At 46.1% G+C, this 13,457-nt stretch overlaps 1 protein-coding gene across 1 annotated transcript in view; it reads left to right on the forward strand.

The window, feature by feature from the left end:
- The window catches only part of LOC126297690 (protein MON2 homolog), a 224,139-nt gene that overhangs the window by 67,944 nt on the left and 142,738 nt on the right, over nt 1-13,457 (forward strand). The window contains exons 9-11 of the mRNA XM_049988806.1: nt 15-266; nt 849-1,033; nt 6,967-7,092. Of these exons, the coding sequence (XP_049844763.1) occupies nt 15-266; nt 849-1,033; nt 6,967-7,092 (563 nt within the window). The remainder of the gene's footprint in view (nt 1-14; nt 267-848; nt 1,034-6,966; nt 7,093-13,457) is intronic.

Consider the following 13,457-nt stretch of genomic DNA (forward strand, 5'->3'; position numbering starts at 1 on the left):
AATATACTTTTCAGCCTTGAAATGCTGGATAAAATAGAACCACCAGTGATTCCAGATGGGTATGGCATATCTGTGGCATATGCTTGCCTCTTGGATATAATCCGTTCTGTTGCAATCATAATAGAAGGTACACCACCTGCAGTCGAAGAGCAGCCTGCACCAGGAAAGTACAGTGGGTCAGAAGAGGAAAAAGTTCTTCATTGCCAGCTTATAAATTCTAGTTGGTGTGGTCTGCTAGCAGCACTCAGTCCCCTGATAGATGCTAGGTAAGTTGTAAGTTGCTGCTACACATATTCATTTTAAAAATTAAAAAACTTTCAAATTTTTAGTTGCATAAGTCCAGTGTTATATTCAAGGAACTCATTATTGTCGCCCAAGGTTTCTCTGCATAGAGCAGGATATAATGAAGGTATCAAAATGCATAAGTACGAAGCAGACTCTTTGATATTTGCATACCATTAAATGAAACACTATATGACAAACAAATTAGACAGTTATGTGAGAGAACAATATTGGATAAAGATCTTTTACAAATTATCATGGGGTCTATGGAAAACATGTTTTAAACATCCCAGTGTGAATGTGGAGCTAGGTGTAGTAAATACAATAACCAACAAGAAACAGTGCAGCCAGCTGACAGGAATACATAAATGTTAAGATAACAAGTAGGTGTGCTCAGTGCTGCAGTATGTGTGCAGTGACAAATCTGTGTGCGTGTGTGTGTGTGTGTGTGTGTGTGTGTGTGTGTGTGTGTGTGTGTGTGTGTGTTAGAGTGCCAGTCCTGTTGTGATACAATTGCACTTTTAAACGTGACTGTTACTGAAAACTATCTCCAATTGCTGTTTCAGTACTGATGAATCTGCTTCCGAAAATGTCTTAAAGGCGATACAGACATTTGCCAGTCTGTGTGGAATGCTGGATTTACAGATACCGAGAGATGCTTTCATTACTGCAATCTGCAAAGCTTCATTGCCACCGCATTATGCACTGACAATTCTAAATTCTGCACCACAAGGAGCTGGATCTGGAAGGGGTAAGAACAAAAATTTCATTATTTTATTTCACATAGCAGTTATTTTTAAAGTAATAAGTAACATTTGCTAAAACTGATTTTTCTCTCTGTGTATACAGAAAAGCTGTACACAAGATCATTGTCTAACTTGAGAAATACATATGAATTTTCTGTGGAATTGTAACTGGCACAATTCTCTTTCTTTTTCACTGAATGAATGAAACACTTGTTGTCAGAATATCAGAGCAGATGGACGAATGGGTTGAAAACACTGTGACAACTAGAACTCCGTATGTTGCTGTTACTGTCAAATGTGAAAGTACAGTAGTATATGTGAAATGCCTGCTTAAATACTTCTGGCAAATCAGTGCTCCATGCACACAGTAGTATCTGTTTCTCAATACAAGCAATATAATGCATATAAACTAGTGAAGAGATCCTATGTTAAATTGATTGCACAGTCTGCAGTAAACCCAATAAACAATTTCAATAGTTTTAATTAAAAAACTGACTCTGAGGGGTATGCAGATGCATTATTTTCCACATAATATATGTGCTGTGCAATATGAGTATCAGTACATTGTACATTTACTTCATGGGAAAAAATGTTATGTGGATAGGATCTAGTTACTTATGCTATGTCTGCATCTCTTGACAGTGCAGTAAACACTTGATTACCATTTTATCTTCAGGAATATATAAAATAATTATAGGAATCAAGACCTGGCAACTATGATGCTAGATATGTCATAGCAGAAGTAGCATCTTGAAGAAATTTGATGCTAGTGGCTTGAAGCAGAGTGCTTATACATAGAAATTTGGGTTGTTTGGGGTTGAGTACTGAACACTGGCAGTGCTGAAGAAAATCTGGAGGCTTTACATGGCCAAAATGTTATGTCTTCCACAGTTGCTTTACCAGATAATTTTCCAGCAGAGTGGTTGCTTTCGATTTCTTAACTTCAGAACCTTGCAACAAATTTATTGAAACAAGTAAGGCTGCGTTCACACTGCCGGCCGGGCCGGGCCAGGACGACGCGTACTGGCTTGGCTTGTGCCTAGACAGCTCAGGCCGAAGTGTAGTGCATTCACACTGCGCGCCGCACCAAGTCGGGACAGCGAAATGGGGGAAAATCCACTTCTCCGATTTTCATGTTTTAAAAATTCTTAGTGGTATATAAGACTTCGCCAGATCGTTTTTTGAACTTATTTTTTCCTTAAAAGCGTTACGTCATGAAAAAAGAAAAAGCCTATGTTTCATTTCGCATGATTTCTTGGTTTCGTAACGCTTCCCAACCGATTTTGAAGAAAGTTTATGGCTAAAAAATCTGATTTTTGTACATGTGGTAGTGTAACAGCTTAGCTTCGTACTGGATCATTTATCTTTCCATGTTTCTTAGGAGTCATTGTGAAATGATGCTATTTGTCAATGTTGTGCGCTTGATTTACAAATCTTGTAGGGAAAAAGTTATGTAGCGGGTAGCTTACTGTTAGATCTGTTTTAGACCATACCTTGTTGGGAATGAAATGTAGCTAAAAGTACCAAAAAGTTTTTGAAATGATAATGATACTGATATCTGTCTCTGGTCGCAAGTAATGCGAGCTATTCAGTGGCGTCAGTGCCGCGACCGCAAGTTCACGCGGTTACAGCTTGGTTGAGTGTAGTCATATAATGCAGGACAGAAAAAAACTAATTACTAGTGAACAGCGCAGACCTAGTGTCGGTCCCTCGTATTATTTTAATGGTCTCATTGTCTAGATGAAGTGTCTAGATAGAAGTGTCAATGACATAGATCTGATAAAATATGATGTAAAACTAATCACAAAAACAAACTGGAGATTTGTGATATGTTTACTGCAGAAACTGAAGTGCAATTCTGTAGTCTTGTTGTCTACTTTAACAGAAAAAATGATGGAGAGTTACTGAAACTACTGTAGATTTACACAAATGTGCATTTCATTGTTCTTAATTTTTTATTTATTTATTTTTTTCTTCCTTGGTGGGATGCGCTGCACTGTTAAGGTAATCCCTACTCTTTGGCTAAATGGCTGTTAGTTGCCGGAGGCCAAATAAATAAATTTAAAAAAAATCTGTACCCTTCGACAGCTGACAAGAAAGTCAGTAGAAAACACAGCTGCAGTCAACAGTTGCTCGCCTTTATCTAGTCTGTGCTGTCTTGTAGGTCTTCACTCTTTTATTGGTATTGTTTTGACTCTGCAGTAACTGGAAGTTATGGATTTATCCCATAAATAGCGACAGACATTTAGGAGAGTTTTTTTCTTTACATGAAGAACTTAAAAACTATCCTGAAAATTATTATTCATATTACAGAATGAATCATAAAACATTTCAGTATGTGCTGCAGAACATTAAAGACAAAATTTAGAGACAGAACACAAATTTTCGCAGACGTATAACAGCAGAAGAAAAATTGTGTATAATGATAAGGCAAGATTCGTTAGTACACACTTTTTGGTTTGCAGTAGAACTTTGTGCAGCATTCACTACCCCAATTAATTGTAGTAATGCTTTTGTATTTTAAATTTCACAAACGCTACCTCTGAGGGGAAGAGAGTTTATGGCACTCCTGAGAATCATTAGGAAGCAATTAGCTTCGTCATTTTGGGTAATGTCTTGCTGTGCCTTCAACAAAGAATCGCAGAAATACTCATTTCAGAATTTTCCAACTTTTTTCTTCATGATGCAGCGCTTGGCAGTGGTGACGATTAATCATGTGGAGCCACTGATGATCTCACAAAATTCTTTTCATTACCTTGTAAGATAGACAGATTGATAGGCGAAGAGTTTTTAGATAATGCCCTTTGACTCGGTGGCTCTATTTCCACTGATAAGGAACTGTGCATAGCTCTTGGAACTTAGGAAAATCATATGACAGAACAAAGCGCGAGTGGAATTGCATTTTAACATACTATTCCCTGGATCACATGACCTTATTTTGCCAAGTTACACAAGTTATTCTCTGTAACTGTTTCTCAGGTCTTTACATTTCGATTTCATTATTTTAATTGAAAGAATATAGAAGGGTGCAAGAAAATGTCTCTTTAATTATTTATTGTTGTATAACTGTGAAATGACGTGGACTAAGTAAATATCTACTGTGCAAACAAAACTGTAAAAGCTTCGCCCAACACCACACCTGAGTAACACATTTTACGATTTTTTTTTCTCAGGTATCTGTCCACTGACATCTCCTTTCATGCACTAGCATCGTCATTCCGATCAGGAGTGTCCACCGTATTAGTGGTGGTGAAAGACGTTTGTACTGCCATATGGGAATCACTTGCTCCCATTCATTTACCAATGCCAACTGTTTCTCAATTTAAAGAAATTGCCAGTGAAATGCAAACGAGATGAGGATTTCCAAACTGTGTTGGATGTATAGACGGGAAGCACATACATGTCCAATGTCCTAAACTTTCTGGCAGCATGTTTTACAGTTACAAACAGTGTTATTCAATTGTACTCCAAGCAGTTGCTGATGCAGATTAGAAATTTATAGCTGTAGATGTTTGTGCCTACAGTTAACAGTCTGATGCAGGCGTGTTTAAAGAAAGTATTTTGTATAAGAAACTTACAAATGGGGAGCTGTTATTACCGCCACCAACAAGACTTGAAGGAATGTGTCAGGAACTACCGTACGTCATTTTGGGAGATGAAGCTTACCCCTTATTAGAGAATTTGATGAGACCTTTTCCTTGCAGAAATTTGGACAGTGAGAAGATTCTATACAATGATATGCATTCCAGAGCAAGAAAAGTTGAATTTGCATTTAATATAATGGCCAATAAATGGAGACTGCTGAGGAAGGAAACTGAAACATCCATTTACGTAGCTGATCACATGGTCAACAGCATTTGTCTGCTTCATAATATTGTCATTGACAGAGAAGGATGCAATGTTGAAGCTGAAAAGTTTTGTAACAATGCTGATTTGGAGACAGCTGGTGTCACATTCAACAGAAATTCCACATTACGTTTGAAAACTGTCAGGAACACTTTTGTTGAATATTTTGTTAAAAATGGAACTTAAAATAATTAAAAAACCTTTCAAAAATAAATTTTGGAATTGAAAGTACTTAGCTATTTACTGTATTTTTGTGTATCTCATTTCATTGTAAATAAAACAAATAAAATTATAAAGGAAAATAATTTATATTTGTGTGTACTATCTGAAACACACTCCTTGGTTACTTTGTTCCATAATCTGGAAACTGCATCATTAGTGTCATACTAGCGAAATTTCTGACACCAAATTGATGGACACAAGTTAATGTCATGTATATGTTATTCTGCATTTATTAAAGTAAGAATATCACAAAAAGATGTCACAGACAACAGCTTATGGTAACGTGCCACAGCATGACTTTACAATGCATTGTCATCTGGTAGGGACACATTTCCGTCTCTGTGACACTTGTATCTGTCTCAGTTTACAAGTAAATGCGAACTATTCAGTGGCGGCAATGCTGCGATTGCTGGCAAGCTAGTGTTGTAAATGCATGTAAATATGGTAGATTAAATAAATGAAATAAAAGTAATTTCGCATGTATCATTATAATAAACGTAATTTTTCCTCACTGATTGTGAAATGTGAGGTAACATCTTAAAATAAAAGACGTGTGCAGTCACACTTGTGATGAAAGCAGAAGGTAGACGTGTGATGTGTGTACTGCAGAACCTGTAGTGCTGCTCCACAGGCTCGCGCCTGCGGTCGGCTCCCGCCGGCAATATTAAACACTCTGTATGTCGCCGGCTCGGCTCCAGGAGGCTCACGCCGTGTCGGTGCGGCATGGCCGCCAGTGTGAACACTGGAATTCAAAACCATGTGTTTGATATCAAAGCTGGCGGCGACCCGGCCAGGCTTGGCTCGGTCCGGCCGGCAGTGTGAACGCCGCCTAACTCTGATCAGGCACTAGTCTATTTTGATAGAACATCAAACAAAAATGGATATAAAAGACTTCAAAATGCCATGTTCACTTTAGTGGAGCATTTATTCAGATAAGCAGTTTCAACAAAACTATGTTGCCGTCTACATATTTTATGTATTACAATTCAGAGCATCTTATCCATGTCTACAATAATTTGTGTCACATAATAGACATTCCAAGAACATGCAAGGTATAGTATATCGGCATAGCAAAGCTAAAACAATCATTACATAAAATATCATACACAATGCAATCTGTATGCAGCTTTTAAGAAAGTATTGAGTATACACATTTAGTGCACTGTGTATTATATTTTATACAATGATTGTTTTACCTTTGACATGCCAATACACTATGCCATATGTATTCTTGGACTGTCTACTGTGTGACACAAATTATTGGGCATGTGGACGAGATGCTCTGAAGTGTGGCATGTAATATCCAAAGATGGCAACGTAATTTTTCCAAAACCGATAATCTGAATAAATGCTCTACTAAAACGATTGTGGTGCTTTGAAGTTTCCTTCTTTTTTCATATCAATTGAGATCAGAGTGGAATAATATTAAGCATAGACAACAGCATATATTTTATGCTTTGTTATTTTGATTGTTTTGAATTTGTTACTGGTAAGAAAATTCTCAAAAAGTCTATTCTAAATAGCATGGGACCACATTGCACTTAGGGTCGTCTTGTAGTCAGGTAGATGTGATACAATGCTACGCAAATCCTATAGTGTGTTCAGTTATACAAGTGATAGCTTTACAATCATTAACAGTATGATTAGCTTATCTCCAGACTCCATCTATTAACATTTGAAATAACGAAGAGTGAGCAGGAACGTACAGAAACAATGTAACATATTTAATGCCAGAAACTGTAAGTATTGTGTACTTAATTTTTTGAAAGTAAAGTGCACTATTAAACTTTTTTAATCTCTCATACTGATACTTAATTGATTTTCAGTGTTAACACATTCATAATCTTATAAAAGTTTCTTTAAATTGCAGGTCATTCACGCACTAGCAGCCAGGATATGAATTCCCAGTACAATGTCAGTGCTTACAATGAAACTGACTTCAGACAGCAAGTGGTAGCAGTGGGAACTCCACTGCCTACAGCATCTTTACCCATTGGTAAGGCTTTTGTTGTTAGCTTGTAGCTAGTGGGTTACAAATCTTATACATGTGATTTTTGCATTTCACCTCTCTCCACCCCCTCCCCCCTCTCCGCCTCCCCATCTCCCCCTCCCCCTCCCCTTCTCTCCCCATCCCCCTCTCTCCCCATCCCCCTCTCTCCCCCTCCCCCTCTCTCCCCCTCCCCCTCTCTCCCCCTCCCCCTCTCTCCCCCTCCCCCTCCCCTCTCTCCCCCTCCCCTCTCTCCCCCTCCCCTCTCTCCCCCTCCCCTCTCTCCCCCTCCCCTCTCTCCCCCTCCCCTCTCTCCCCCTCCCCTCTCTCCCCCTCCCCTCTCTCCCCCTCCCCTCTCTCCCCCTCCCCTCTCTCCCCCTCCCCCTCTCTCCCCCTCCCCTCTCTCCCCTCCCCCTCCCCCTCTCTCCCCTCGGCCTCTCTCCCCCCTCTCTCCCCTCCCCCTCCCCCTCTCTCCCCTCGGCCTCTCTCCCCCCTCTCTCCCCTCCCCCTCCCCCTCTCTCCCCTCGGCCTCTCTCCCCCTCTCCCCCTCCCCCTCTCTCCCCCTCTCTCCCCCTCCCCCTCTCTCCCCCTCCCCCCCTCTCCCCTCCCCCTCTCTCCCCCTCCCCCTCTCTCCCCTCCCCCTCTCTCCCCCTCCCCCTCCCCCTCTCTCCCCTCCCCCTCTCTCCCCCCTCTCCCCCCTCCCCCTCTGTCCCCTCCCCCTCTCTCCCCCTCCCCCTCTCTCCCCCTCCCCCTCTGTCCCCCCCCTCTGTCCCCTCCCCCTCTGTCCCCCCCCTCTGTCCCCTCCCCCTCTGTCCCCTCCCCCTCTGTCCCCTCCCCCTCTGTCCCCTCCCCCTCTGTCCCCTCCCCCTCTGTCCCCTCCCCCTCTGTCCCCTCCCCCTCTGTCCCCTCCCCCTCTGTCCCCTCCCCCTCTGTCCCCTCCCCCTCTGTCCCCTCCCCCTCTGTCCCCTCCCCCTCTGTCCCCTCCCCCTCTGTCCCCTCCCCCTCTGTCCCCTCCCCCTCTGTCCCCTCCCCCTCGGTCCCCTCCCCCTCGGTCCCCTCCCCCTCGGTCCCCTCCCCCTCTGTCCCCTCCCCCTCTGTCCCCTCCCCCTCTGTCCCCTCCCCCTCGGTCCCCTCCCCCTCGGTCCCCTCCCCCTCGGTCCCCTCCCCCTCGGTCCCCTCCCCCTCGGTCCCCTCCCCCTCGGTCCCCTCCCCATCGGTCCCCTCCCCCTCGGTCCCCTCCCCCTCGGTCCCCTCCCACTCGGTCCCCTCCCCCTCGGTCCCCTCCCCGTCGGTCCCCTCCCCCTCCGTCCCCTCCCCCTCTCTCCCCCTCCCCCTCTCTCCCCCTCACCCTCTGTCCCCTCCCCCTCTCTCCCCCTCACCCTCTGTCCCCTCCCCCTCTGTCCCCCCCCTCCGTACCCCCCTCCGTCCCCCTCCCCCTCCGTCCCCCTCCCCCTCCGTCCCCCTCCCCCTCCGTCCCCCTCCCCCTCCGTCCCCCTCCCCCTCCGTCCCCTCCCCCTCCGTCCCCCTCCCCCTCCGTCCCCCTCCCCCTCCGTCCCCCTCCCCCTCCGTCCCCCTCCCCCTCCGTCCCCCTCCCCCTCCGTCCCCCTCCCCCTCCGTCCCCCTCCCCCTCCGTCCCCCTCCCCCTCCGTCCCCCTCCCCCTCCGTCCCCCTCCCCCTCCGTCCCCGTCCCCCTCCGTCCCCGTCCCCCTCCGTCCCCCTCCCCCTCCGTCCCCACCTCCCCCTCCGTCCCCACCTCCCCCTCCGTCCCCACCTCCCCCTCCGTCCCCACCTCCCCCTCCGTCCCCACCTCCCCCTCCGTCCCCGCCTCCCCCTCCGTCCCCGCCTCCCCCTCCGTCCCCGCCTCCCCCTCCGTCCCCGCCTCCCCCTCCGTCCCCGCCTCCCCCTCCGTCCCCGCCTCCCCCTCCGTCCCCGCCTCCCCCTCCGTCCCCGCCTCCCCCTCCGTCCCCGCCTCCCCCTCCGTCCCCGCCTCCCCCTCCGTCCCCGCCTCCCCCTCCGTCCCCGCCTCCCCCTCCGTCCCCGCCTCCCCCTCCGTCCCCGCCTCCCCCTCCGCCCCCGCCTCCCCCTCCGCCCCCGCCTCCCCCACCGCCCCCGCGTCCCCCTCCGCCCCCGCCTCCCCCTCCGCCCCCGCCTCCCCCTCCGCCCCCGCCTCCCCCTCCGCCCCCGCCTCCCCCTCTGCCCCTCTGCCCCCACCTCCCCCTCTGCCCCTCTGCCCCCACCTCCCCCTCTGCCCCTCTGCCCCCACCTCCCCCTCTGCCCCCACCTCCCCCTCTGCCCCCACCTCCCCCTCTGCCCCCACCTCCCCCTCTGCCCCCACCTCCCCCTCTGCCCCCACCTCCCCCTCTGCCCCCACCTCCCCCTCTGCCCCCACCTCCCCCTCTGCCCCCACCTCCCCCTCTGCCCCCACCTCCCCCTCTGCCCCCACCTCCCCCTCTGCCCCCACCTCCCCCTCTGCCCCCACCTCCCCCTCTGCCCCCACCTCCCCCTCTGCCCCCACCTCCCCCTCTGCCCCCACCTCCCCCTCTGCCCCCACCTCCCCCTCTGCCCCCACCTCCCCCTCTGCCCCCACCTCCCCCTCTGCCCCCACCTCCCCCTCTGCCCCCACCTCCCCCTCTGCCCCCACCTCCCCCTCTGCCCCCACCTCCCCCTCTGCCCCCACCTCCCCCTCTGCCCCCACCTCCCCCTCTGTCCCCCACCTCCCCCTCTGTCCCCCACCTCCCCCTCTGTCCCCCCTCCCACTCTATCCCCATCTCCCCCCCCCTCCCACTCTATCCCCATCTCCCCCCCTCCCACTCTATCCCCATCTCCCCCCCTCCCACTCTCCATCCTCTCACTCCCACCTGTCCCTCCCCCCTCTCACTCCCCCCATTTTCATCAGCAGACTTATCCAGACAGCTGTGTATCACTGGTAACACACAAATAACACAGAACGGAACACTACTGAATGCAAGCTAGTGGGTAAGGAGTCATGTGGACGTAACTGTTCATTGTTAAGGCTGGTCCATATGCCTATGATTTACCTGTTCAGATGTCTATACAAGCTATAAATCACCGATAATTTGTGTTTCCATATGACACAGTTTGTCTACTGCCTGTTTGCCTGCCATGTATCAATCGTCTGTGCTCAGTGTTCACTACTCATTTTACTTTTTAATTTACGCAGTGCACGAGAAGATTGGCAAAATTATTTTAGAATACAAATACAAACATACAATTATTTGTCGAAGCTTGTAATTCTTTGCACGATGCAACAGAATAATTCTATGTCGCAAGCAGTTTCACTTCGAAGTATGTTGATAGTGACGTTATGTCTCCTGGTAACAGGAATAAGTTATAAAGATTTGGAATTTTCGATCATACTGTCCAAGCGAGAACTGAGCGAAATTATACCAAACAGTTACGAAGTTGTATGCACTGCTCTGATGGAAGATTTCATGGATTTCATGGGGGCAAGATTTATCTCAGGTCAAGAGGATTTTGTTACTTGGTTAATTCTTTACTGTATACAGTCTGCAGCGGTTGTTGTTGTTGTTGTTGTTGTTATTTCAGCATTCATTGCAGGATCAAAGAATTGTGAGCTACTGGCTCCTATTGACTGCATACCATGCTTTAAACTTTTCGTAAATAAATTCCACTGTGAACCTCCAAAGCACTGATGCATTTAAGCTGTTTCAGAATTCAGTGTGTATTAAAAGACAAGCACCATTAGGCTGGACAAAAGTGTGTCAGACACATGCTGCATGCCAGATTTACGGAAGTTTTTCAATCTATGCACCAAAGGTTTCTTGTGCTGATGTGATAAGGACCCACTGGTTGGACCAATGTTGCTCAACCTTAAACCTTACCACTTCATGTAAATTTTTGGTCCACATGTTATAACATGTCTGTGCTGGTGGGGTGTGCACATACTTTCGTGCTGTCAGCATACAATGTGTACTGTCCTTACGGTATCCACATCTTCAGAATTCTAACAGTACCCAATTGAAAGAAAAGAAAGATGCTGTTCCCACGTCAGGCATGGGTTAAATACAGGGTGGCACACGAAATGTGTTACCCTATATATATATATACACACTTCCTTGTCAATACAATCTGGAAGGAACATATATTACGATGAAGAGCCATCCATGAAGATTTGTTCTAACTCAGCACATGCTCAATATGTCCACCATTTCATTTCCTAACTTACTTCAAATGAATGCTGAAATTATTGATTACCCTACGGCACATGTCTTCTGTAATTTCAGTGCAAGTTTGAAGAATACGTCTTCTGAGCTCCATTAAATCATGTGGATGTTTTGGGAAAATTTTTTCCTTTAGGTACCCCCAGAGAAAAAAGTCACATGGATTGAGGTCTGGACTATTGGGTGGCCAATTTTGTCCATCATTGAAGTGACCTGGAAACCTGAGTGAAATGATCTGCATGTCGAAATGCTCGTGTAAAAACTCCAACACAGTGTTTGCAGTATGTGGCCTTGCTACATCTTGCAGAAGCCACTGCGTGGTGAAGGGCAAGGCAGTAGCAAGAAGCTGTGGAATGAAGCTATTGCGAAGCATGCTCAAATAACCCTCGCTGTTAAGTTTCTTCAAAGAAAAAGGGTCCAATAAGTCCATGACTGGAAATTGCTGCCCATGCTGTAATCCTTGCAGCATGATGTTGTCATTCATGAAGCACTTGTTGGTTTTCAGTGGCTCAAAAAGTACATTTTGTTTGTTAACCACACCGTCTGAATGAAAATGCGCCTCGTCTGAAAACCAAACGTTGTTGAGAGTTTCTCCCCTATCCTCCACCCACTGAGCAAACAGTAGTCTCTACTGCTTGTGTTCTTCAGTGAGCTTTTGTGCACAGGTCATATTGTATGGGTACACTGGTGTAAACAACTAGTAACATAAGAATAGTATTATTGTTATAAAGACACTAACTATACAATATCTTCTATGTAAATTACCATTGTAGCTTAATGTTCCTTAGTACTAACAAAAAACCTAAGCAAAAGCTCCAGATCTTCAGAGCCTTATCCACATCTACAGGACAACATAAAGTGGAAATATTAATAGAATGTAGACAACTAGCTGTAGGATATAGAGTCAGTGTATGTTCCAAGGCCACAATTACAGTGCTCTATGATTTGGACCTAACTCACATATCTTTCTATTTTCTACTCTTTCTTTTTCTTATTTTTTTCTATTTTCCATGTACTTCATATATTTTAAAATAAGTAGTAACAGGTTGCACAATCCACTATAGGACCTGTTATTCTTCAAATTATTGTCATGCTTTCTATTGCACTATACATATGAATTGTGATTAAATGCCTTAATTGAATATGATTTTATTATTATAACCATGATTGTGAGTTATGTTATTAATGCACTGTAGGTTCTATCATAGTATCTTGACAGTAGGCAGTTGTCAGTAGGTAGCAGAAGAGCAACCTCTCACTTTCTCTTCTCAAAATCTTGAAATCTATAATGCTGTTCTTTCTATGCAGGAACTCAGACATGCACTCTCCTCCTCTCACTCTTCTCCAGGACTGGATGGTATCCACGTCCAAATGTTGCTGCATCTATCATACCTCAGTCTGTGCCACCTCCTCTGCTTTTATAATCGACTTTGGGTTGACAATACCTTTCCCAGAAGATGGGGAGAAGCTATTGTCATTCCTGTTCCAAAACCTGGAAGGACAAACATCTCCCCTCCAACTATCACCCAATCTCTCTCACGAGTTGTGTTTGTAGGGTTTTGGAGCGTTTGGTAAATTGCCATTTAGGCTGGTGACTGGAGTCCCGAAACCTTTTAACAACTGTCCAGTGTGGTTTCCAAAAGCATTATCCCACAGTTGACCATCTTGTTGCTCTCTTCACTTATGTTATGAACAATTTTCTGAGGAAACGCCAAACAGTAGCTATATTTTTTGATCTGGAGAGGGCATACGATACCTATTTACCTGTTGGAGGACAGGCATCCTCCACACCCTGTTCTCTTGGGGATTTTGAGGTCGACTACCCCTCTTCCTCCGTGAATTTATGACAAACTGCACATTTAAGGTGCAGGTGAACACTACTGTATCCCGTACTTTCTCCCAAGAAAACGGAATGCCCCAGGGCTCCTTACTAAGTATTATACTGTTTGCCATCGCCATAAATCCAATTATGGATTGTCTCCTTCCTGATGTCTTGGGTTCCCTCTTTGTCGACAATTTTGCAATCTACCACAGCTCTCAACAGATCAGCCTGCTTGAACAATGTCTTCAGGAATGTCTCGATTGCCTCCACTCATAAAGCATTGGAACCGGCTTCCAATTTTCTCCCAGTAAGACTGTCTGTGTAAATTTTTGGCATTGTACGAAGTTTTA

This window comes from Schistocerca gregaria, chromosome X (assembly GCF_023897955.1).
Source record: "Schistocerca gregaria isolate iqSchGreg1 chromosome X, iqSchGreg1.2, whole genome shotgun sequence".
NCBI classification, from domain to species: domain Eukaryota; kingdom Metazoa; phylum Arthropoda; class Insecta; order Orthoptera; family Acrididae; genus Schistocerca; species Schistocerca gregaria.